General features: G+C 38.8%; 1 protein-coding gene across 5 annotated transcripts; it reads right to left on the bottom strand.

Annotated features, from left to right (window-relative positions):
• Positions 1–13785: 13785 nt before the first annotated feature.
• LOC107800619 (mediator of RNA polymerase II transcription subunit 15a) lies at positions 13786–26781 on the bottom strand. 5 transcript variants are annotated; one of them, XR_001651448.2, is made up of 12 exons: positions 26433–26781; positions 25351–25462; positions 25076–25196; positions 23166–24551; positions 22567–22637; positions 20360–20434; positions 17243–18556; positions 16810–17145; positions 15716–15772; positions 15087–15287; positions 14911–14999; positions 13786–14297 (listed from the first exon to the last, which is right to left on the bottom strand). XR_001651448.2 is itself a non-coding variant. In XM_016623820.2 (12 exons), exons 1-12 carry the CDS (start codon positions 26588–26590, stop codon positions 14090–14092), a joined length of 3975 nt encoding a protein of 1324 aa, XP_016479306.2. In that variant the 5' UTR covers positions 26591–26781; the 3' UTR covers positions 13786–14089. The 5 variants fall into 5 exon arrangements, 4 of the variants coding, with proteins under 4 accessions (XP_016479306.2, XP_075089601.1, XP_016479303.2 ...); XM_016623820.2 differs by lacking the exon at positions 15716–15772 and having other exon boundaries at positions 17243–18004; positions 18101–18556; XM_075233500.1 differs by lacking the exon at positions 15716–15772 and having other exon boundaries at positions 17243–18004; positions 18101–18556; positions 22567–22628.
• Between the last annotated feature and the right edge of the window lie 419 nt (positions 26782–27200).

Here is a 27200-nt window from a genome sequence, read left to right as displayed (position 1 = left end):
AACAATTATAACAAAGAAATCATACATAATATCTTTTTACTGCATCAGAATTGATAGTCATGTTTATGGATTTTCCTTCGATATCTGTTAAACATAAAGCACCATTGGACAATACTCTGGTTACAATGAATGGCTCTTGCCAATTAGGGGCGAACTTGCCTTTTGCCCCAGCCTGATGTGGAAGGATGCGTTTCAGCACTTGTTGGCCCACTTCAAACTTCCGGGGATGCACCTTTTTATTGTATGCTCTTGCCATTCTCTTTTGATACAACTAGCCATGACACACAACTGCCAATCATTTTTCATCAATCAAGCTCAGCTGCTCCAAACAGGTTTTGATCCACTCATCATTATCAATCTCAGCCTCAGCGACAATCCGAAGGGACGAGATTTCAACTTCCGCAGGTATCACTACTTCAGTTCCATATAACAACAAATAAAGGGTTGCACCTACTGAAGTACGGACAGTAGTGCGATAACCTAGCAACGCAAATGGTAATTCTTCATGCCATTGCCTGGAACCTTCTACCATTTTCCGAAGTATCTTCTTTATGTTTTTGTTGGCAGCCTCAACTGCTCCATTCGCCTTGGGACGATATGGGGTGGAATTGCGGTGTGCAATCTTAAACTGTTGACATACTTCTTTCATCAAATTGTTGTTAAGATTAGCACCATTATCCGTGATGAGCACCTTTGGGATTCCAAATCGACAGATGATATTTGAATGAACAAAATCGACCACTGCTTTCTTGGTTACAGACTTGAAAGTTTTGGCCTCAACCCACTTGGTGAAATAATCAATGGTTACCAGAATGAATCTATGCCCATTGGACGCTACTGGCTCGATTGGTCCAATGATATCCATGCCCCAAGCAACGAAGGGCCATGGTGCCGACATCGTGTGCAATTCCGATGGTGGAGAATGAATCAAATCTCCGTATATCTGGCACTGATGACATTTGCGCACAAAACTGATACAATCTCGCTCCATGGTGAGCCAATAATAACCTGCTCGGAGAATTTTCTTTGCCAGCACATATCCGCTCATATGTGGTCCGCAGACTCCTGAATGTACTTCGAACATGACAGCCTTAGCTTGTCTAGCATCTATGCATCTTAACAATCCAAGGTCTGGTGTTCTTTTATACAAAACTCCTCCACTTAAGAAGAATCCACTTGCCAACCATCGAATTGTTGTTTTTTGATCCCCCGTGGCTTTCACTGGATATATCCCCATTCTGATGTACTCCTTGATATCATGGAATCATGGTTCGCCATCAAGTTCTTCTTCAATCATGTTGCAGTAGGCATGCTAATCTCGTACTTGAATGTGCAAAGGATCGACATAGGCTTTGTCCGGATGGTGCAACATTGACGCTAGGGTAGCCAAAGCATCGACGACCTCATTATGGACCCTTGGAATATGCCTAAACTCTACTGATCGAAACTGTTGACAAAGATCATGCAAACATTATCGGTATGGTATGAGCTTCAAATCGCGTGTTTCCCATTCTCCTTGAATTTGATGTACCAGAAGATCCGAGTCTCCTAAGACCAAGACTTCCTGGACATCCATGTCTGCAGCTAGCCTTAAACCCAAAATGCATGCTTCGAATTCAGCCATATTGTTTGTACAATGAAAACGAAGTTGAGCTGTAACAAGATAGTGCTGCCCTGTTTCAGAAATAAGCACGACTCCTATTCCCACTCCTTTCATGTTAGCAGCCCCATCAAAGAAAAGTTTCCAACCTGGTTTTTCGGCCTGTTCTAGCTCGTCAATATGCATCACCTCTTCATCGGGAAAATAAGTCCTCAGTGGATCATACTCTTCATCGATCGGGTTCTCGGCCAAATGATCGGCCAATGCTTGGGCTTTCATCGCAGTCCGAGTCACATAGATGATGTCAAATTCTGTGAGCAAAATTTTCCACTTCGCAAGTCTTCCTGTCGGTATGAGCTTTTGAAAGATATACTTCAATGGATCCAAGCGTGAAATGAGGTAAGTAGTGTAGGATGACAAATAATGTTTCAATTTATGTGCCACCCAAGTTAGGGCGCAACATGTCCTTTCCAGGTGAGTGTACTTCACCTCATAAGCCTTGAACTTCTTGCTAAGATAGTAGATGGCCTGTTCTTTCCTGCCTATGACGTCATGCTGCCCCAGTACATAGCCAAATGAATTTTCCAGGACAGTCAAGTAAAGAATCAAAGGTCTCCCTAGTTCTGGTGGTACCAACACAGGCGAGTTAGACAAGTACCCCTTTATCTCGTCGAATGCTTCTTGACACTCATCAGTCCACTTGATCGCAGCGTCTTTCTTCAACAACTTGAAAATAGGCTCACAAGTTGTCGTGAGCTGAGCAATAAACCTGCTGATGTAGTTCAACCTTCCTAAAAGACTCATCACTTCAGTCTTGTTCCTCGGAGGTGGCAATTCTTGTATGGCTTTGATCTTTGATGGTTCCAATTCGATGCCTCGCCGGCTGAATATGAATCCCAACAGCTTTCCGGATGGAACACCAAATGCACACTTGGCAGGGTTAAGCTTGAGGTTGTACCTACGAAGCCTCTGAAAGAATTTCCTCAAATCCCCAACGTGGTTGGCCTGACGCTTTGATTTTATGATCACATCATCTACGTATACCTCAATCTCCTTGTGTATCATATCATGAAACACGGTAGTCATGGCCCTCATGTAAGTTGCCCCAACGTTCTTCAAACCAAATGGCATTACCCTGTAGCAATAAGTCCCCCATGGCGTGATGAAAGCCGTCTTTTCTGCATCTTCTTCATCCATTAGAATCTGATGATACCCGGCATAGCAATCCACAAAAGATCCTATCTCACGCTTGGCACAATTATCGATCAAAATGTGGATATTGGGTAGTGGGAAGTTATCCTTCGGACTTGCTTTGTTGAGATTGCGGTAATCGACGCATACTCTGATCTTGCCGTCCTTTTTCGGTACAGGCACGACATTAGCCAACCAAACAGGATATCGAGTGACCCGCATAACCTTTGCATCCAACTGCTTGGTAATTTCTTCTTTAATCTTCACACTTATATCAGTTTTGAATTTCCTCAACTTTTGCTTGATGGGAGGGAATGCTAGATCAGTAGGCAATTTATGGACCACTAAATCAGTGCTCAAACCCGGCAGGTCGTCATATGACCATGCAAAAACATCTTTGTACTCGATGAGTGCTTTGATTAACTCTTCCCAAATCTCTGGCTCGAGGTGGACACTTATTTTAGTCTCTCGGACATTGTCTGTGTCCCCTAAATTGACGACTTCTGTATCATTCAGGTAAGGTTTGGGTTTTTCTTCGAAGTGAATTAACTCCTTACTAATCTCTTCGAAGGCTTCATCCTCATCATCGTATTCTGATTCATAATCACAATCTACTTCTTGAACTAATATCGGAATCAGATTGATTTTTAAGACTGGGCTGAGGATTCCTTATGCATGCCATGTCATTAGAACCAACGTAAAAGAACTATATAGAAAAGAAAAGAAAACAAAAAGAAAAACCATCAGGAATGATGAAGAAAGGGAAATTGTATTTCATTGAATGATAAAAGATAACAAGGTTTGCACACTCAAACAGACTGGAAAAAAAAATGAAATCTGGATTACAACCCTAGAATAATCCATACAAACTTAAAGGAAAATCAAAGCAAACTACCAAGACTCCTTCCGAGTAGGGAGAGGAGTAGCCTTCCAATTATTAAGATTTGTTTTTGGCCCGACAAATTTCACTTCCGCGTTGCTAGAACCTTCTCCAATTTCCACCATGTTTACACTGTCGAACAACTTCTCAAATCTTTCAATTAACTCCTTGTCAGGATCAATCACAGAACTGGGAATTGCTGTTATTGGGCGACTCCTCGTACCGGACTTGACAAATGATCTGGAAAGACGTGGGACCGGCTTTGGAAGGACCCATGCCCTCTGTTTCAATTTCCTGGCTCTTTTTATGTCTGCGGCTGTGGGCTTGAATCCCAGACCAAATGTTCCCAAGTTTTCAGGAAGAGACACGGGCTATATGATGCCTTGCAGAGCTGATCCCAAACCCTTTCCTGGTACAAAACCATTCTTCAGCATTTCATACGCTACCATGACTGATGCAACGGTTATCTTTGGATTTGGGATACACTTCCCTTCTGGAACTTTCTCGACTGACATTGCGTCAGAAACTTGGTAGACCCATGGTCCCTTGTCATCTTCCATTTCAAAGAATGGCACAATGGTGTTGTTGTGAGCGCCAAAATTATCTTCGTCGTGCACAACTATTTACTGTCTGTCCCATTCAAACTTGACCATTTGATGGAGTGTTGATGGTACTGCTTTAGCGGTGTGAATCCACGGTCGCCCTAATAGCAAATTGTAGGAAACAGCTATATCCAGCACTTGGAATTCCATTGTGAATTCTACTGGACCTATAGTCAGCTCCAACATTATGTCCCCGACGGAGTCTTTGCCCCCGCCGTCAAATCCCCGCACACAAATACTGTTCTTATGGATCCTCTCATCTTCTACTCTCAACTTGCTTAGAGTGGAGAGAGGACAAATGTTTGCACTTGAACCATTGTCAATCAATACCCGGGTAACCACAGAATCCTCACATTTCACTGTAAGGTAAAGGGCTTTGTTATGCTCAGTACCCTCTACGGGCAATTCATCATCGGAAAAAGTGACTTTGTTTACTTTAAAAATCTTGTTGGCTATCTTTTCCAGATGGTTTATCGAGATCTTGTCGGGGACATGGGCCTCATTCAAGATTTTCATTAGCGACTGACGGTGCTCATCTGAATGGATTAGCAATGAGAGCAATGAGATCTGAGCGGGCGTTTTCCTCAACTGCTCTACAACAGAATAGTCGCGCACTTTCATTTTCCTCAAAAATTCATCTGCCTCTTCTTTAGTTACAGCTTTCTTTACCGGCGTTGGATTATCTTTAGCTCTTCTTAACTCCTCGGGAGTGAAACACCTTCCTGAGCGAGTCAAACCTTGTGCTTCACAAACTTCTTCTTTGATTTCTTTCCCTTTGTAAATCACTGTTACCCGTTCATAATTCCAAGGAACAGCCTTGTTGTTGATCACTGGAAGCTGAGTTACTGATTTTATAATAACAGGCTCTGTGCGAGCACCCTTCATGACCACAACATGTTTACTTGCAACCCCTGGTACTACCACTTTAGCTTCCTCTGTTTTCACTGCAACAGTGCTTGACGACCCTTTCTCGGCTACCACAGCTGGATTATTGTCTACCCCTTTCAACTGGACCACTGATTTCCCACTGGTTACCTTCTCCTTTGAACTGGTTTCGCTGGAATGGATCATCATTACCGTCTGCTAGGGTTTCTTAAGCTCCTCTCCTTTGTGTACCAACTCAATCATATGGGTCTCATGGTGAGTTGGCAGTGGATTATGATTGATATTTGGTGCTCTGGGGCCTAGACCTCGATACAATGAGTATCAATAAGCTCTTGCACAACTGTTTTCAGTTTCCAACACTTCTCTGTATCATGCCCAGGGGCCCCTGAACAGTACTCACAACTCACCGAGTGTTCAAGATTTCTAGGAGGGGGATTTGGCATATTAGGCTCAATTGGATTCAGCATGCCCAACTGCCTCAACCTGTGGAAAAGACTGGTATACGATTCCCCCAGTAGAGTGAAAGTCTTTTGCTTCTGTAACCTCTCATTCTTGAAGGCTTGGCTTGGTCGGAAACCCGTTCCGGGGGGATTTCTGTAGGCTCTTGGGGGTGGATATGTGTTTTGTGGAGCTGGGTATGGATTTTGTGGAGCCGGCGCACGCCATTGTGCGTGTGTCGGGGTTTGGGTATAGGTTTGTGCCTGATGGACGGGAAAATGGGGATCTGGAGGTGGGTAGTATTGTTGTGGATGGCTATATAGAGTGTGGGGGTAATTTTGGTGGTAGGGTCGAGGTTGGTTATAGTAGGGTGATGGGCCTCTAGATCCGAACCAGGCTTCGGACTCAATTATCGCAACATCTTCTTTCTTCTTTTTCCCAAGTACACCCCTAGTGCCGTTTTGGATGGCGTGGATGGTTGCCTTGATTGTTGAATAACTCATGATCTTCTTGGACTTAAGTCCCTCCTCGACCATGCCTCCCATTTTTACAACCTCATTAAAAGACTTGCCGATTGCGGACACCAAATGACCAAAGTAGGTCGGCTCTAAAGCCTGCAAAAAGTAATCAACCATCTCGCTCTCTTTCATTGGGGGATCTACCCTTGCTGCCTGCTCCCTCCATCGGAAACCATATTCTCTGAAGCTTTCACTGTGCTTCTTCTCTAGTTTAGTCAAGTACAGTCGGTCTGGAATGATCTCAAGATTATACTGGAAGTGACAAGCGAACGCTTGTGCCAGATCATCCCATGTTTACCATCTTCCGTGATCTTGGCGAGTGTACCGTTCCAATGCTGATCCACTCAAACTCTGACTGAAGTAAGCCATTAACAATTCATCTTTTCCTCCGGCTCCCCTCATCTTACTGCAAAAACCTCTTAAGTGTGCTACTGGATCACCGTGCCCATTGTATAGATCAAACTTGGGCATCTTGAAACCTGGTGGCAATTGCACATTTGGAAACAGACATAGTTCCTTGTAGGCCACACTTACTTGACCTCCTAATCCTTGCATGTCCCGGAATGACTGTTCTAGGCTCTTAACTTTCCTGAACTTCTCTTCATGTTTGGGATTTTTGGCTGGTCTCTCAGCTTCTCTCGGGAGATCTGAACGTGGATTATAGGGGTAGGTTTCGGGAGCTTTGAAGGTGGGCTCCGGGGGTAGTACTGGTTGTCCTGAGCTTGGAGCATAGGCTCACTCGAGGATCTATGGAGTGCAGCTGGTGGAGATGCCACAAAGACAGGGGTGACTGGCGGAGGGGGGGTATGGAATTGATTTTGGTAGTGGAGCTTGTGGCATATGAGAAGTAGTGCCATGGTAATGTTGGTAAATGGGAAAGCTTGGATCGATGGCAGGATGATCCTGAGCCTGAGCCGGTGGTGGGGTGGAAGAAGGGTTAGCAGGGTAAGCTGGGGGTGATTGTCCTTTAGACCAGGCCTGATACATCTCGGCTATCTGTTGCTTAAGTTTGAGCATCTCTTCTTTCACTTTACTGACGTCCAACTCCTCTACCTCAACACTTGTGTCGACATCCGGGATAGACATGATTTCTGGTATTGGTCCTTTTGATCTGGTTTGGTAATGATAATGTGCCAGTATCCTCTAGATAAACTAACTGCTCGAATTCTCTACAAAACAACAAGCTTGTTAGTTTTTAGAGTTTAACACATATGCAATTACACGTTGGGATGCAATGCACCTAGGCAATTAACCATTTTCTATCATGCATTTGCTTCGGTTGTGTGCGTCATTCCGGCCTCTCATAATTGTGCCCCTTCTTTTAAGCTTCCTTTATTCTATCCTCCTTTATTTATTTTTCATTTCCCCATTTTCTTTTTAGTGGTGGTCGAATCTTATAGAGATTGACTACGTATCATGTCCCCGCATGAATCAGACCGTGCGTAGTTCTGGCAAGATCGGGAATAAAGTAAACAAACTAACGCTTCCATTTTTCTTTTCTTTTCTTTCTTTTTTTTTCTTTTCTTTTTTTTTTTAAAACAGGTACTCTATGAGAAATTATCAAGGAAAACCCCTAAAAGAGAAAAATATTTTTTGGTTCTTTTTTTTTGAAGGAAATCTAAGGAATAAACCACAGAAAGACATTTTGAATTCTGATTTGATATCCTGACGCAAGATCTCGAAGCAAGCAATGAAAAAGATAAAACAGAATGTTTTTGGATTTCAATTTTGATTGCCTAAAGGAAAAATTCCAATGATAAACAAAAGACAAAGTGTTTTTTTATGTACAATATCCTAAAGTTCTAATGAAAATAAAAGATTTTTTTTCATTTTTCACTAATTTCCCGAAGAAACACCTCAAAAGAAAATCTTTTTGGATTTTGGAATTAACACCTTGAAGAAAGCTTTTAAAGAAGTATTAAAATAATTTTTTTTCATTTCTAGAATTAGTATTCTAAAGAAAATTTATAACGAAATATAAAATGCAACATCTTTTTTTTTTTGGATTTTTACTTGTAACACATTTCCAAATGCAAAATAAGAAATACAGTAACAAAAGACTATACAAACTTAACTAGACAATACAAATTCTAACATCGCCTAAAAGACTAAATACTACTATACAGGACTAGAAAAATAAACAAAAACAATTGACTCAAAAACATAAAATGGCTCCTCGAGCAGCTCCTAAATGCAGCGATCCTGGAGTATCTGTCATGTTCAAACTTCGGTAAATAAATCCACACCTGTATGAGAAAACTTTAAATCAACACTATATGAGACAATAACACTCCCTACTGGACACATGGAAGACATGGTCGAAGCTATTTTTGTAAACTGACTTATTTGGCCAAAAGGTGGCTAGAAGTGCAAAATTTGGCTATGACCTTGCAAAGCCAAGAACCTAAGATTTACTAGGAAGACCGGACCCTATGTGGGTTGCCTACGTATCCCGTCCCGAAAGACGAGAATCAGGTTTGCGTAGTTCGGGCAAATTGGATACGGGCGAGAATTAAAACAAAAACAACTAATTTAGAGAATATATATTTTTTCTTTTCCCTGAAAATGATGAAACATGCAACATCTTTTTTTGGATTTTCTTTTTCCTTCTTTTTTTTGATTTTTCGGAAAATAATGAAAAAAGTGCAAAATCTTTTTTTTTTTTTTTCAATTTTCAAGCTCTCTTTTTTTCTTAACAAAAATGTGACAGAAAACATAATTAGGCCCCACTCGCTTTACCTTCACACTTCACCCTTTTTTTTTTCATATGCCCTCAACTATCATTGGTCCGCCAAATGACCCTTTTACCCCTGAATAGATGCAACATGTAGCACATAGGATGCATTAAGATGGTCTGTTATTTTGGGTATACCTGTCCTAGACGGACTCAACCCCTGTGTTGAGTCCCCAAAGTCAAGATGCACATGATGCAAACAAGCGTTCCTACTAGGGATCCGGCATGAGGCTGAGTATTCTAGGTTCAAAACCTGGGTATGTGTTCTAGACTGTGTACCCGAGCAGACAACTCGAGCCGAGGAGGGGGTTACGTATCGGGAACCAAAAGGCCATCCGGCTTAGTAACTTGTCCGAGCCTCTTTCTTATTTCAAAGTATGACACTAACAGAATAGGGAGTCTCGACCAGTGAGCACATCCCCGAAGATGAGAAGAGAAGGGTTTCGTAACAGTTTATATAAAATTCAACCAAATATCAAAGCGGTAAAAGCAGCATTTAGCACATCAGGCCCAAACATGTGAATAAAATCAGATAATAAATAAAGCCAAATATAACAATTCATCTAAGCTCGAATTCTGAACCCTGAACCAAAGATTCTAGGTTCTCGTCCCCAGCAGAGTCGCCAGAGTTGTCACACCTCCTTTTTTTCTACACCCCGGAAAGGGTATAAGAGAGTTTTTTCCAACTTAAAATGACAATCGAAACGGGATTCATTTATTATTAAAAATTCAGAGTCGCTACTTGGGATAATTTATGGTGTCCCAAGTCACCGGTTCAAATCCCTAATCGAGAAAAAGATTGACTTTGTTTTACAGTCCGCGAACACAGAAATCTGGGTAAGGAATTCTGTTAATCCGGGAGAAGGTGTTAGGCATTCCCGGGTTCCGTGGTTCTAACACGGTCGCTCAACTGTTATAATTGGCCTATTATCTGATTTTAATACATGTTTTAGCCTATGGTTCAATTTTAACTTATTAAGCGCTCGTATTCATTTTTAGGAAGATTGCAACGTCATTTAAAATATGTCTTGAACCAAGTCACATAAATGCACCCGCGGTCCACGACACAATTTATTTAACGTTGTTGGGATTTGGATTTGGGTCACATGAAATGCACACCCGAGTTTAGGAAGGTAATTTCAAATTACGCGCCTAAAGTAACTACGCATTTTTTCAACTTTGCGAGGGCCATAGAAAATTCGCTAAATGGCATGCCTCGAATTCTAAGGATTTAAAATTAATTAAATGAGGGCCATGAGTTTTGATGTTTTGTTGTGGATGGAGTGGTATAAATTGATAAGTACAAAAGGCCTAAAGAAATGGGTTAGCTACATGTATATCACTGGAGCCTTTTGTTATAGCATACTACAATTCAGAAAGGTGGAGTTGGTATGTGAAAATAACAAAAGACAGGTGCCAGCTTTGGGTTCATCTCCATATCATCTTCAAAAGACCGACTTTCGTTTTCAAATTCTAGAAAGAAACTAACAAAATTTTATAACAAAATAATGAATCTTAAATGACCATATGAGCACAAAAAAAACCATGCTGAGAACTATTCGGATGAACCAGAAGGAACAAAACAAACATGGACATACAAAAATGCATTTTAAACTTGATTATAACAAAGAACACTTAAAGTAATTAATTTATTTAACACTATGCTAAAAAGAAAGTTGTAGTATCACCACTATAACTTATACAGTACCATTTTGAAGCAGAGGAAGTTTAATCTTCACATGGTTAATTTAAGAAAATATGCAGTCAATAACCTAAACTGAAGATAAGATCTTTCCACTAACGCAATCTATTTTTTTTTACATCTTAATGTTGACAAATTGTTCAATTTCACATACTTCTTTAAATTTCAAAATTTTTAACCCTAGCAACTAGGGCTGCTTATCGGGCGGATTGGGCGGTTAATTACTCTTAACGGTTTGGCTTAACGGTTATCGGCTTTTAAATGCACTAATCCGTTAGCCACCCGATAAGATATCGGGCGGATTGGTATCGGTTTAGCTCTTATCGGACGGTTATTGGGCGGTTTATCGGCATATCATACATATTCACAAATCGAAATTACACCAGACATACATATCAACATATTCTTACCTATCTTCTGTTTTTGTTGTCCCGTTGTATATCCAGATCCTAGAGCAGTTTCAGCCACACATCTTTCACTTTACCGGGCTCAAGGTCTTTCAAATCTATTCGAGCACAACCAATAAATTCAGCAGCCTGAATCCCTTCATCATCATAAACTCTAATTGTTAAATGTTGAGTGGATATGTCTTCAACTATGAACTCAAAGTGCTCATTCCAGATCGGATTTAAACAGTTATCCTTAACAAAGGAAACAAAATCTGGCGTTATACATTCCTCATCAGGAGATAAATAAATTAAGAAGGACAATAATAGATGGAAGTTCTCTTACAATAACTTTGCTGGTCTTTGTCCTATCGCGTAGTGGACGTATAAACAACTCAACAAAAGGATCAGACTTCCCAATGATGTCTTTATTAGTCAACTCTTTGGCTTCGATGAGCTTGACTTATAATATACCAACTGGCTTTAGCTCCAGGTCACTGCAAGTAACGTTAGTCCTAGACACTAGACAGACAGAGTACTGGAAAGTGGAAACTAAAGTCAAGGGTTTTTGTCTTTTTTTATATTTAATATATATAAATCAAAATAAATTTTGAATATATATATATTCTTAACGGGTTAACGGATTATCCGTTAAGAAAATTGAATAATCCGCCCCCAAACCGATAAGCCGTTAATAAAAAAATCTCAATTCGTTCCCCGTCCGTTAAGCCGTTAACTCCGTTACCAATAAGCCATTAAGCTTCGGCTCGGTTCGGTTTTCGGTTTCGGATCGGTTTTGAACACCTCTAGTGCTACATGAACTTGAAATCTAAATGTAAACAAAACAATACCTGCTGGTTACAAGTCATGAGCCAAGGAAAATAAAAAAAATAAAAAAAAATGAGACAGAGTGATGAACATACTAAAATAACGTTAACATTTGCAAATCTCAATTCACTCAATCAAAGAAACATCATTCATGCGAACAGATTAAATACGAAAGAAACTTTATCAAAAGAACCAAATAAATTTGCTTCTGCTTCAATAAAGATGCTCCGACATTTTTTTAACTCAAGAGCTTGAATTACATACCTACAAGAGAGTGAATTCAAATGAATAAAATCTGAAAGTTGTAGAGTCAATACAACAACAACAACAAAATCTCTATCAACTCTTCTTCAAACCTAAGATTCAAGGCCCGAAATATTGAAAGAAAAGTTTAATGAAAATTTTCAACCTGAATTTCTCTCATCCTCCTCTCTCTTTTTTTCCCTTTTTCTCAAATTTTCTCTTCTATTTATAGCAAAAATTTCGAGATTTTTCAGATTTTTTTTTTAAAAATATTTTATTATTTTATTATTTTTTAATTAAAAAAAATCCCATTTACAAATTGCTTTTATTTTTTTTATAAAAAGAAATCCCACCTTTATTTACTTTTATTTTTTAAATTCCAACTTTAATTACTTTTATCTTATTTAAAATCCCACTTTTTTTACTTTTTAAAAGAGAATTCCACTTATTTAACTTTTCTTAAAAAAACAATCCACTTTCTTTTGCTTTTCTTTTAAAAATGCTACTTTCTTTTACTTTAAATTTTTTTAATTTTCAGATACCTTTATATTTGTTTTTTAATTCCAACTTTCTTTTACTTTTTATTTTTTTAAAATTTTCACAAAACTTTACTTTTATTTTTTTAATTTTCTACTTTCTTTTACTTTTTAAAAGAGAATTCCACCTACTTTTACTTTTATTTTTTTATTCAATACTTCCCTTTTTCTTATTTTTTAAATCACTCCTGAAAATTAAAAAAAATTAATATTTTTTCGGAATTTTTTTATTATTTTAAAATAAAAATAAAAATAAAATAATATTAATAGTAATAATTCACCTTTTAAATTTTGTATTTTTACCCTATAATAAAAAGTGTAACAAAACTAAAAATTGTAGGTTAAAACCCCTAAAATATTTACATAGAAGAAGTGATAAAAAATTAAATATTATCAAAAATTAGGTGCTCACAATTAGTATATACAGTTATCATTTATATACAAAGTAAAATTAGACTCTAGTCTTATTTATTTTATGCTTCATTCTTCTTTATTTCTCTCTTATTTTCCCTTCTCTTTTTCTCTCCTGTAGGTGTTGTATTGATTGGAATCAATTGTGAGAATAACCTCGGTCTGTTTGACTTATTTACTCATTAATTGATGAAAAGTTCTACTCATTATCTAAATGAAGCTGCCATAAATCGTGATACTACGAAGCTCAACATAATTATTTCAGAAAAGAATGTTCACTGTGATGCATGATCTTCGATGTAATTAACGTACTTTGATGAATTAGATTTTGTTTAGGTGTGTGAAAGCAGGTGCGAATTTAGGGGGTCCACCCAAACTCCTTCGCCGAAAAATTACACTGTATATAAAAAGGCAAAATCTATTTTTTATCTCTATATATTATATTTTAAATCCACTTGACATAGCCTAAAAACATAGCTTAGTGATCAAGAAGGTTCAAAACCTTTGTAAAGTTATTGGTTCAATTCCCACTAGCTGTCCCAGTCTGCTGCTACCAATCATTCCTGTACTAGAAAGCCATGAAAACTGACCCAGTCGAATCCACGGAACAAGACCAAGACCATTGAGTCTATATTTGCAAAGTTTTTAAAAGAGGGACAAAATATAAAGAGTGGCTTAAAAAAGAGACATACAATGCCATTTCCTGAGCTAGAGCAAACAAATTTATGAAATAAATGAACCAAGACCTTAGGCCTACAACTGAGTTATGGAACCCCATGTTCTTCCAATTGGGTCAAGACCCGCCCCGCCCATAAACGAGCCATCAGACACTTTGATAATTTAAAACCTTTTCATTCACAAAGTTCAGAAATATACTGCACAGAATTGCCAGTTTTAAGTTAACAACAAACAACTCAACAGGCAAACTTCGTACACTTGATTATAAACAACTCAATGGAGAGCAAAAATTTATTCAGTAACAACCAGCATATACAGAGGATTTTAGGCATTCAGTTCAAGATGCCGATATGCAGCCAGTAAATGGGACCCACAGAAGGAGCAAAGACAAAGGGTGGATCAAGACAGCAGGAGAGCAAAGCCAAAGATGAAGACAATCTCAGAGATTGATGTTTGATCATGCTGCACTCAAACAATTCTCCCAAGACCCATACTTTGAGCTGAAGGTCCCACCACCACTTTGTTGTGCATATTCAGAAATTACAGCGCGAGCACAGACATCCCAAGTCCTTGCTATGTCTTTTAAAGTCATTGGCTGTGAAAGACTTCGCAAAGAGACACTAAATCTTGATTTGGCCTTCATAGATAGATCTTCATACTCCTTACTGCAGCAAAAATAGGTAAAAACCCAGTTTTAAAAGGATTCACTTTACGAGTTAAAGTGGAGAATATAAGACTAGATAAAGGGTGATTTTCAAAACTTATTTGATAATCTTAACGCAGATCAAAAGGCAGATGTACAATATCTTTTATGATTTCCCAATGTAGGGTGCTCTAAAATCTCGTATCTCGTGGTCAGTATATTTTCCAAAACTATGGTATTCCATTCGAGTATCAGCATGGCCCCAACATCATTTTTTTTTTCTCCTAGCAATTACTGTCATCCCTCTCTTCTTTTACTTTTCTATTAAACCCTGTTCTTTTGTTTCTAGGGAGAAAAAAACAGGACATAGCTTAATGGAACTCTGTTACTACTAGCCCCTGACTGACCATTAGAGAATTCAACTAAATGATTAATCACAAGGACCTTTTGTTCATCATCTTACGACCTTTCACAAAATCAACAAGGTATAATGAACATGTCATAAAATCAGATCTGTTGATGCTTTATTGACTTGTATGTTATAATTCCCCTTTTCAATTATTTCCTTTCCTTTCTCTGTCTTGGCTCATCTCTTTTTGGTACTAAATCAAGAAGACCGCCAAATTTTTCCTCACCTGACTTCAACTGGAAACTTGTCCAACAAAACTGGAGAGCAATTTGGATAATTAGCTGGAACGAGCAATCTCAACGGCTGAATCGGAGACTGCACAGAATTAAACGACCGTATCAATTATAGAAACAAAAAATGTTATAGAGTTGATGACTGAAGCTCAGTATATGAAAATCTCACCATCTGTGCAGAAGCATACTGTGACTTTAAGTTTGGACTCAATGCAACGGCAGTGAAGGAACACTTTACAGTAATGCCTTCACCACCCTCTGTTGCAGAAGCAACTGCACTTGGATCAACACCTTTGTCACTAATTTCTACAACAGTGTCGATAAGCTGCCGATTGATATTCTGTATCTCTTCAACCAGTGCATGATTAACCTGCAATAGATTACTAATTATTGTTAGTACACTGTAGGTACAAAACCCAAAAATTGACACCAAAGCAGTTTTCTTGTCAAAGATCAACACATCAATATGAATGCAAAGTCAAGAAAATCAGCATCTGAAAAAACTACATTTTTGTGATAAAAAAAGTATATTATGACCTTTATGCTGGATATTTTATACAACTGTTACCATTCTAAAAAAATGTATCTTACATCAGATATTGGATGTACTACCATCAATAATGATTGATGAAAAGCAAACCAGAGGCGAGCGAAATGACAAAAACTAACACATTTTCCTGTATATGCAAAGAGATCACATACTTTAAGGAATAAAAACACCATTCCACATGTTGGATTCACAAGCTAGCATGGAATCAAAGCTGCTTTAATATTTTCCCGTCTTATAACTTATAATACCTGTTGTCCTGTATTCTGCCAATGCTTGGAATGTTCTCAATTTGTATTTTTGTTTTTCTGTTGAACAAATTTACTCATCTGAGAATCAAGCAACTCTATTAAATGATTAGGCGGGGTTTAAGTCATTCACATTATTTACAGTAACACAAAAAGTAAGACAAATCCAGGCATAAAGAAACCCAATACAGAAATGAGAGGATCTAAAGCATTCCATCTATCCAAACTCCAGAGAGCCTAGTGCATTTGGGGATTCAAGTCAAAATAGTTCGTAAATAGGCAGTGACTAGACATCTGAAGACAACTTCCAAATCAGACTTAGTTCAACACTAGAATATATTCACACGCTAGTTGCAACAGATGGGATAATGTTGCAATCATATAGATAGAAGGCATATTTTTATTTGCATACAAATTTTTATCCTGCGGCACAGTAGGGTTGAAAAAATTGTGCTAGAGATTGGATTAGATGTTTTGATATCGTAAGTTAAAGCAGCAGGCACTCGACAGTCTGGTCCAAAGACACACCAACATTAGTCACACCGTGCAAGCCAGCTGAAAGCCTCAGGTTTCAGACAGCATTCAATGTACTGCGTTCATTTAGATCTATACAGCCATCCTATAGTTGGTTCAGATCATTTAGATATACTCACCAGCTGCAAACGCACTAGAGGAGTAAAGCTCATGTCCCATCTACATAAAGCATGTTTGATTTACACACACAGTATTCTACCCTGGTTATCACAGTTTCCAGAACAGACTTAGAAGTGGTAGTTTGGGTCAAAGTTCCAGTAGCAGCAGTATAACCAATTAAAGGAAAGAGTAGGCACATGGAATGATAATTAAAAGGCACTTCGAAATTGACTTTCACTTTGCGTGCAAGCTGAGACTTCAGGAACTATTCCACTGTATTGCAATTGTTTCATTCTAGTCTCTCTTTGGCCATGGCCATGGCCAATGACCAGATTTATTTTAACTCTTAAAGTGCACCCGAATGGACCCCTTTCTATTAAGATCCAAAATAATCAACCATGGGCTCTCATGTTCGGATCTGAACTTTTGGACTTCTTTCCTGTAAGTAAGCAGCAGAATATTACCTCAAGTCTAGGTCTTTTGACACTGGATGTTGCTGTTGACTCTAATTCAGATGCTTCAGAACAATTCAACTGCCAGAAACTATCATTTACACTGCCGCTTGATGAAACAACATTGGAAGTTGTGTATCGCTTCATTTTCTTTGTTCCTGTAGGTCCATCCTGTGTAAAGTAATTTCTCGCTTGGAGACGACATTTGGTCATGGCAACCAAATCTTCGCCAACAGCTGCTCTTGATCCATTTCCTGGTGCAGATCCTGCTATTCTGTCAATCATACTGACAACTGAACTGATGTCACTAACTGACGAATTCAATGCTTTGGGGGACATGTTTTTAACCTGAATATAATAAATATGTCAAAAACAGGAAAGGCACGAAGACAGATTTATTGAGATCGCTGAAAATATAAATCAAGTAGAATGGTATTATACGAACCACTTTCATCAAGCGCTCCAATGGTTGTTCAACGCTTGACTTGCCAGAAACAGCGGCTGAGACATTCGCATGTGTACCATCCAGACTAGTAAACTCAGCAAGCAAAGGCGAGGCTGATATCCCAGGAGTACCAATTGCAAGGGATTGGGCAGGTGCAGAAGCAACCGTAGCTTGCTGATGCATTATATTTCCAGCCGTTGTATGTAATGCAAGGCCAGCACTAACTTTTTCCGAATCCCCTGGCATTGGAGATGGAGCCAAGGGAGTTGAAGGAGATGGGACAACAAATGGTGAGCTTGCGGATAGGAGAGGAGTCCCACTTTTGGTAAGAGATGCCAACATATTCTGTTGGTCAATTTGCGGAGAAGGATGTTGGGTAACCTGAGGAGATAGTGCCTGATGTATTTGAGGTGAAGAGATCCCTGGCTTCAATTGTGGATGATGAGATCCGACACGCTGGCCAACTGACTGCTGTTGCTGTAAAACTCCCGGTTTCAGTCCCATTTGCTGCCTCATCTTTAGGTCATTAGCATCATTCATCTGGTGAAGCTGTGACATCTGGTGGGCTGGCAATTGCGCGGTCTGCTGTTGCTTTGCTTGCTGCTGTTGCATGAACTGCTGTCTATTATAAAGTTGCTGCTGCATCTGCCGCTGGTGGTACTGCTGTCTTAATTGCTGGTTCTGCAACATTTGCTGCTCGTGCTGTTTAGGAAGTGACTGCTGTAGGACGTTTGAGTTTGGCTGTAGGGAACCAAGGTTTGCCTGCACAGGGTTTGTTCCACTGTGTGAATTTAATGAGCTTATGTTTACCTGTTGAGGACTGTTAACAGGATTCTGTTGTAAAGAGCCAGTAGCCACCTGCTGCAGTGAGTTCAATGAATTACCCTGTCCCAAATCCACAGTGGAACCAGACTGTACTGTATTTACCATGTGTTGCTGAGAGTTGGAAATTGTTGGTACACCAGACAAGGAATTATGCTGCAAGTTGGTGATATTATTCTGCTGCATTGCTGCCATGGAACCCTGTACGGGTTGCATAGGTGGATTACCTTGGCCATCAAGAGATTGTGGTTGCTGAAGCTGCATGGAAGGCTGAGGAAGTTGCCCTTGCAATGGAGGAGTAGGTTTGCGCGGCCTATTGGAATTAAGAAAGAAACTTATGTGCTTCTCAACCTGAAGCAGTTTCTCCTTGTGAGAAGGTTGAATATCATGCTTGTTAAGCCGCAAGAATACCACAACACGTTCCAGCGTCATCTTGAACACCTTGAGCTTTTCAATTTGCTCAGTCTGAGGGCGCTGAGGAAGAGAATCATGCTTAAAATCAGAAAAAAAATCAGTTAGTCACAGCCATGCTCCTTGCCCTTTGCTAACTTTTAATAGTAGTGCTTTAAGTACCTCCCACAGCCAAGAAAAAGGAGTGAAAACTTAAGAAAGGGCATAAAGAGACGAATAACGTAGTTGGCTAGCCAGCTGCCCACATTCCAAAAAAGTGTTGACTTAAGTGCTTTTAAACTCAGATATATCAAGCCCATGCCCGAAGAATTCGGAGGCCCTTATCCCTTCCCCAAAAGGAAAAGAGAACAACAACAAACAACAACTACCCAGTAAAATTCCACAAAGTGGGGTCTGGGAAGGATAATGTGTACACAGACCTTACCCCTAGCCCGGTAGGGCAGAGAGGTTGTTTCCGACAGACCCTCGGCTCAGAGAAGAAAAAAAAGAAAGAGAAAGAGAAAAAACAATTCATTAGTAACTCCAGTAGAAACCGTAATAGTAACAGAGCATAACAACCAAAAGATAAATGACATGCAACCAAAAGGAAAAGAGACTAACACCAAAATTGCATCTACATCACAGTGTCTGACTAGATATGTGCGCATAATCCTTTTATGGTGTCCAACTGTCCACCACCCCCTCTACTTCACAATCGTATACAATGCTGACACAGACAAATGATGCAGATGTAAGAAATGAAAAGGAATTAACCGCACCATTCCCACTATGAAAGTACTGTTTCTCAAGATGACAGGAAAGGAACTAAAGATGCAAAAATGAGAATTAAGAGTTTTGAGCTTTCTGCAACAATTCTCAATTAGATAATTTTCTAGGATTACCTATGGGCATTGCAAGGAGTTTGTATCAAATATATAAATTCCATAAAACATACGTACGAAGGAGAAATAATAGGGGTAAAAATTTGGAAAGAGATATAGAGTTTCCAACAACTGTTGGTTTATAAAATGAATCTGATACCAGTACTGTTTACCTAGTTATGGACGAACTAACAATAGAATACAAAATGCAGTACCACGGTGCATGCTATACGCAAAAAATGTTGTGAATTTGATGAAACATGTGAGGAAGTTGATTTTTTTTTTCAAACTATGACAAAGCACTTAAAGGTCAATGGTTTTAGGATAAGTAGAAATAAGAGAAAATATATGCTTTGCAAGTATTGTCCCATAAGAATGATAAGAAATGAGATTAAGCAACATGGTAATCCGTGAATGCCAATTCAAATATATGTGCTTATTTTCCAAGAAATTGACATGATAGATAAAACATAATACCAAAATTAAACTATAACAATACAAACGGATGAGCGTTAAGGGGGCATTACACAATAAAACAGTTCTGACACTAGCATTGCCATACGAATATTGGACTTCTAAGGCCCCAACATATCCATAAGACAAATATCGTAGAGATGCACATGTTAAATAGATGTATGGACACACAAGATTTGACAAGATTTTTTTTATTCAAAAAAAATAATAGAAATGATAACATCTAACGGAGGGTTCAAGTAGCAAAGATAAAGGTTAAACTCAGATGTTGCATTCTGGTTAGACTCGTATATTTGGTGGGATATGTGTGAAATTAGAGAACCTATAATTTTCTATGTGATTGGAATGAAATGAGCTTGAATATAACAGAATGGGTACAAACGATTAGTATAGCCGATGACCTCAACAAGTTGGGATTGAATAGTAGTTTATTGAGATCTATAAATACCTCATATTATATCAAAACATAGTATATCAAGCATGCTGCACCATACAGCTAGTAGAAATACTTCAGAAATGACAATAATGGAATAAAATGCTGATGACATACCTGCTGCACTTTAGCAGCAATTTTCTGGTATAGATCATTGAGCTCTGGTAAATACATCTCCCTCATAGACTTGATCTGCATTAATATTTTCATCAAGTCAATTACGCAAATATCAGATTGCATTCCCAGGTGGACAGGTAATTAGATCAACTATTCTATGCAGTAAAGAATCTTCTGGATAAAAAGGCTAAAAGTGAAGTAGAAGAGGAAGACTACAACTGATTAAAAACCATTTTGTACGAATCAGCGTGTGAATGGTAAAATGAGCAAGTACGTTTGGCTTCCTTTAGCTTCTTGGTACACATTTCAGCTCATATCATGGGTCAACTTCCAAGATGTGATCATAGACCAGCCCAGCCAGGAGGAAAACATAGGGTCGCTTTTTTATTTTTTTTACAGATAGTTTGGGAGATATAATTTGGTTTAGTAGTCGGCGTCATATTTTTTAATTTTTCCATTTTACACCTTTATCATCAATGAAGCAAACGAGGGTAAACAGTGGAAATAACATCAATGTATCGGCTTGACAAGTAAAAAAATGATGGTGTAGACTATAGAACATGTTAATGTTATATGTTTATTCTTGGAGAACTCAATGTATACCAACTTATTCCTAGCTGGTGAACCAAGTCGAGTACTTAAAGTAGAAAAGGCTAGGGAGGCGGACCCATTATCCACCAAGTTTCTCAACTCAAAACAACGAATTTCTGTTATCCCCAAAAATAAAAAAAGTATACCAACTAATACAGATGAATGGATGTCTTTCCGCAGAGAAAAACATTTTCTTATAGCCATGTATTCAGATTGGAAGGGGAATCTTGGCGTAACCGGTAAAGTTGCTGCCATGTGACCAAGAGGTCACGGGTTCGAGCCGTGGGAACAGCCTCTTGCAGAAATTTCAAGGCAAAGCTGCGTATAATAGACCCTTGTGGTCCAGCCCTTCCCCGGACCCCACGTATAGTGGGAACTTAGTGCACCAGGCTGCCCTTTTTCATGTATTCACATTGTCTTTCTCAGTTCGATAGCATTAGTGTTAGTATGATATCTTTTTATCATAGATTGTTATTACTATCTAATGTTTAACTGCTATCTTAGCTTCGGTCTTCTTTTTATCTTGTTGTTGTTCCTACTTTTTGCCATTACTTCTTTTTCATCCTTTCTTTAGCCGAAGTCTCTGCCCTTCCAAGGTAGGGATAAGGCTGTGTACATCTTAACCTCCTCAGATCCCACTCGTGAGAACTCACTGGGTTTGTTGTTGTTGTTGCTGTTGTTGTCGTCATGTATTCACATTTTCACTTCTTGCGTGAATAGGTTTACCCTTCAAACTAGAAATAAAATTCTTAGTTTTTAGTAAATAAAGCAAATTGGGTTCACACCATGGACCTTGACCCGAACTTACGGACATATTACCTCATGAATTTAGATAATAGATCATAGCATTCATCTATTTCTAATTTTTGGTAACCAATTGATTTATCAAATTCTACTTCACTTGTCAATTATGCTAGTAGAAAATGTAAAGAACGTCTAGTATTTTTTTTTAGTTATAATGGATTTGAGACTGGCTTACATAAAGCGACATGGACAGTGATGATTTATATAACCGACTCCAACTTGATGATTTATATAGCCGGCCCCAACTTGCTTGGAATTGAGACGTAGTTTTTGTACTTCACTTCTCAATTGAGAATATATCAATTTCTAACAAGTTATCGGTAACATGTTCAGTTTTCTATTTCCTCTACGAATTGGAATACCAAAGTACCTTGCACTGTGGGGCACGACTATAAATTTAGCTGAACATTTATTTTGGTAAATCTCCTTTATTACTCCATCAGTATATTTCACAACATTCAGCTTTTCCTTATATTGTTATAACCAGCTAGTTTATCAAAATCCACATCAATTGCCAAAATGTTCCAGCAAGTCATCAGTAATATCCTCGGTTTTTGCCCCCAGGGCCTAGCTCAAGTGGCAAAGGGTGGTGGATTTGTGTCTTAGGTCACAGGTTCAAGCCCCCACACCATGCAAAGCAAAGCCTGGTATTTAAGTGGAGAAGGGTAGAGGGGCGGGCCCATTATCCACCGAGTTTCGAAGGCTGCGGTTGGTCCAAAGGATCGGCCCCAGACGGATTTCTAGTCATCAAAAAAAAAATATCCTCGGTTTTCAACGTCTTGTGCAAATAAAAATACCATTGCAAACCGTACCTTCTGGTAAACCTCCTCCTGCAAATCAGCTGCATTTGCATTTCCCGTCTGAGCTGTAGAATCTAAAGATGCTACAAATAAACCAAAGGTTGAGGATAACCAAATTTTGAAAGACTTGACTTCTTACATCATTAAATTTCAGGGAAATTTTGGGATAAAAACAGTGTTAGATATTTCAGGTAGTATTCATACATTTTTTTTTCTGATTAAGAAACTATATTCATACATACTAATTGCCATCTAAATGTATATGGTCCTATTGACTGGGAATTTGGTAAAAAACTAATATTCCATAAATGTAAAAATAAACTAAGATTTCCATATTTTACTTAAAAGCCAATTGCATATTTGGGATCTCATTCTTTCTGAGTTTCCATGATAGTATGGTTAAAGCTGAACAAAACAGCAACATCACACTTGGTCACATCTCTACCTCTCAAGACTAATCATTCCAAAATAATTGGTGTACTTCCAAGAAAAATGTAAACTAGTGGTTCAAATAGATAGACGTCCTATTATCCTTCACAGAGAAAGCCAGAGAGGTGGAAAATTTCTAAGAATGCCAAACTGCTAAAGCTTTTATTAAGAAAAATACTTACTTGATGAGGCTTCTGGTGCGGCTCTTTGTGGTTGATATAGCTGCTTCTGCTGTTCCATTACATTCTGCTGTTGAAGCAAGGGGCCTGATGTTTGAAGCCTCTGTTGCATTTCCCTTTGCAATTGATTTGTCTGTTGCTGCAAACCCAAAGGTGGTTGTAATTGTCCTGGTTGTGATTGACTCTGAGACATCATTTGCTGTTGCGCTGGCTGCGACTGAGATTGTTGACCTTGACTTGGTAACAAGGTTGTACCACCCTGCAGCATTTGTTGCTGTAGAGGAACTTTTGATTGTTGCAACATATGGATAGGGTGCTGATTAGATGGCACGCCAGAGTTACCAGGTTGTTGACTTCCAGTCAACTGTTGCTGCTGGACCCCAGCAATATTACTTTGAGAGCCCAACTGCTGCTGATGCATATTTTGAAGATTGTTTTGCTGATTAAGTAACTGCTGCTGCTGCAGACTGCTATAGTTGTTCTGTTGGCCCACTATCCTCTGCTGCACATCAGGCATTGTGTTTTGTTGGCCTATCAGTTGGTTTTGCTGGAGATTTGTAGCATTTGCCTGCTGTGCAATCAGCTGTTGTTGCTGGTGCTGTTGGGCTGGTAAAATTGGTTGCTGTAGCATTGCTGATTGCTGTTGATGAAGCATGGGAGCCTGCTGCTGTCTCATAACTGATTGTGATCGTTGGTGAAGTACAGACTGAGTTGACTGTTGAACAGTAGACTGTTGGTTCTGCTGAAGGTTGGACAAAGAAGTCGATTGCATTGAAGAAGGTTGCATCATAGTTTGCTGAGAAGATTGTATCTGAGTAGGCTGTAGAAGGTTTTGTTGCTGTTGTTGTTGTTGTTGTTGTTGTTGTTGCTGCTGCTGCTGGTCCTGCGGCTGTTGCTGCTGCTGCTGTTGCATGTGAGATTGCATCATGGACTGTTGCGTGCTTCCTGGCTGAAATTTCTGCTTCATCATTTGATGATGCATCTGCTGCTGGTAAAGATATTGTTGTGATGTCTGGGACTGCTGCTGTTGCTGTTGAGAAACAACCTGTTGTCTCCCCTGCATTTGCCTCTGAGAATTAGCAACCATATTGGAAGGCATGCCTTGCCCAATGGCATTTCCTACTGAGTTTTGACCAACATTTTGCATGTTTTGCATGGTCTGCAAATTTGCATTCTGGCCCATGACATTTGGCATGGTAGCCTGCGTCAAATTGCTCACAGGAGGAAGTGCAGGAGTCAAACTTGCAGAATTTTGCAGCCCAGTTGATGCCATGTTGTTCTGAATGTTCTGCTGCAACAGTGGTTGCCGTGTTTGAGTTTGATTGGCCACCATAGGTACAGGAAGTTGCTGTGCTTGGCTGTTAACTTGGGACTGCATGCTGTGGGATCCTACAGAAATGAAAATAAAACAGTCAAGATGCTTTCAAATAAATAACAAACATAGCAAGAAAAGCTAGCAAGTATTTTACAGTTTAAGATACGAGAAAAAGGAGCCATTGCTTTGCAAAAACTAATCCCAAAATACTACATGAGAACTCTGATTAAGTTATTATTATTACACAAATAAACAACAGCATGTAGTACTGCAAAATGGTCCGCTTTTCTTTTGTTCCTTTTTGTGTGTGTGTGTGTGGTGGTGGGGGGGGGGGATAGTTAAGAAAGGACGAATAGTCAGAAAGTAAATAAACAGCACTTTAAGGGGCTAGGACTCCGACCTAGAGCACAAAGAATACTTACGAAGAGTAGTCACCTAAAATATTATAGATAACTCAAAGATTAGTTCCAGTACACTTCGTAGCTACACATAGCAAAAATTTTCAACAGCGGAACAAAGTAAATTAGGTATATAAAGCATCCTCTCAGACAAAAGATTTGCATATGTGAAATACAGCACATGATGTTTCATCACTTACCTGGCCCAAGGGCATTCTGACCACTACTTGCAGCATTGGGCTGCATAGAATTATTAATAGGATTTTGAGATTTGGTCTCCATAGTTAGCATCTTCAAAGATATTTTCCGCAGATAATCTTGCTGCAACATTAAATAAATTTGAGTTAAAAAAACACACAATGTGTCTAGATGACTGGAAAAGATAAATCCATGAACACAAGCAAGAATAACGTCAACAACGTGGAGAACAAGTTGCATTTGTTCAAACAACTAGAAATAAGGTTATACTGCATACCTGACTTGTAGCAGCCGTATAGATCTTTTCCTCAAACCTCACTGCAATTTTCTTAAGCTCCTGAACTCCTTCTTGCCCAGAGACAGGAAGATGTCTCTTTAAGGTCTCCATTCTATACAGCCATATCAATAAAAAATCAGCTTAAAATTCTAAAATAGCAGTATCCTGGCAAAAGTTCTTTAAACATAAAAATATTTTGACATTACATCCTGCTGTGACAGTGTAGTTAAAGGCTTGCTTGAAGCACGCTTAGGCCCTGAAGCTTGGTGAAGCCCAGGTTGTGTGCTACATTACATCCTGCTGTGACAGTGTAGTTAAAGGCTTGCTTGAAGCACACTTAGGTCCTGAAGCTTGATGAAGCCCAGGTTGTGTGATTTGCGCACTTAATTGGCGCTATAGTGTAGATTTCAAGGTACCAGTCTTTAAGGGCACTATAGCGCATATATATAGCTTAATTACAGTTTCTCCATTCCTTTCCAATAATTATTATTTGTGTTTATGGTTACAGTTTCTTGCACAACGTTTCTACTTTTCATTTTTTCTTCATTGGCGTTTTTCTTCACTAAAGCCCAAGCTTAAATTGCGCTTTGTTTAAAGCTCCAATATACTTTTGACTACTGTGGCTGTGAAAGCCTAAAACCTGTTTAACAATATCAGTTATAATCCAATCAATAACTTGTGCTCCAACCTGTCCTTTCACCATATTTAGAACAAAATGTAAATCATAGAGTAATATCTAGTCTAAGGCATAAACTTCCTAGTAGCCCACCTAGTAATCAGGGCAGAGCTAAAGGTAAGGAAGGGGTCGTCCTGAAATTACACTGTGCAAGTAGGGTAAAAAACAACTATATTTGTAACTGTTGAATCCCCTTAACATATGGGAAGCTCTAGTATAGCATTTTTGAAGTTTTTTGAATCCCCTAGTTAGAATTTCTGGCTCCGCTACTACCAATAATAAGAATACCCAATTCGCCTGCAGAACTGAGTTTTCACATAAAGGAACCCTAAATTCAAAATTAAAATCATTGACATATAAAAATATAGTACAAGCTGCAAAATTACAAAAAAGGAAAATTACTTACATCTTGTTGACGATCCTTTGACGAGAATCGGGTAAAAGTTGAGTGCGCCAATCACCGGAATCCATAGCTCCGGTGGGAGGTCCGGCAGCGGAAGCACCTTCACCACCCCCCTGAGCTTGAGCTTGAGCCTGAGCAGCCCTCCAATTATTCCCATCCATATCTCAATTTTCTGATCGAATCAAATTCCTTGCTTCCGATCAAAGAAAAATGAGAACGATTTTTCCAAAAGAAAAATACAGAATACAGAATCAGATTACAAGCGGATACGTTTCCTCATGTAAAAAATGAAAAAAACAATTGTCAAAATAGCACTGTTATTAATTTTAAACATTTATGCGTAGACTGGGTCGAAACTGGCGTCTTATTTCGGCTTTTTAAATGGAGAACAATTTTTTTTATCTGACTACACACGTGTCTGTCTCTCATGCGAGCAGCCGCCGTTGAGTCAAAATTTAGAATTTGGGCCATTTTACAGTATTTGGCCCGTTAGTCCGCAGAAAATTTCAAGGACGTGCACTAATAGCCGATTTTATGACCCCTGTTTAAAATATAGTCAAATGTTACATTTTTTTTGGGTTAAATTTAGTTGCTTTAGGATCAATATAATAGCCCGTTTGGACAAACTTCTAAAATAAGCTTATTTTGAGAAGTGCTTTTCTCAAAATTACTTTTAAAAAAAGTGTTTTTTGTGAAAAGTAGTTTGTGTTTGACTAATTAATTAGAAAAACACTTTTGAGCAGTAATTAGTGTTTGGCCAAGCTTTTGAAA

This window comes from Nicotiana tabacum, chromosome 16 (genome assembly GCF_000715075.1).
Source record: "Nicotiana tabacum cultivar K326 chromosome 16, ASM71507v2, whole genome shotgun sequence".
Classification (NCBI taxonomy): domain Eukaryota; kingdom Viridiplantae; phylum Streptophyta; class Magnoliopsida; order Solanales; family Solanaceae; genus Nicotiana; species Nicotiana tabacum.
Note: the sequence above shows the minus strand (reverse complement) of the source record. Positions and strands in the feature narration are given on the sequence as shown.

Excerpts from the sequence above, each read along its gene's own strand:
- LOC107800619 (XM_016623817.2), bottom strand. The coding sequence starts at position 26,590 with ATGGATGGGAATAATTGGAGGGCTGCTCAGGCTCAAGCTCAAGCTCAG. Across the intron at positions 20,435-22,566 it reads AGGAGGAGGTTTACCAGAAG|ATCAAGTCTATGAGGGAGAT; the intron begins GTACGGTTTGCA and ends ATATTAATGCAG. Across the intron at positions 17,146-17,242 it reads TGGAGCGCTTGATGAAAGTG|GTTAAAAACATGTCCCCCAA; the intron begins GTTCGTATAATA and ends TATTATATTCAG.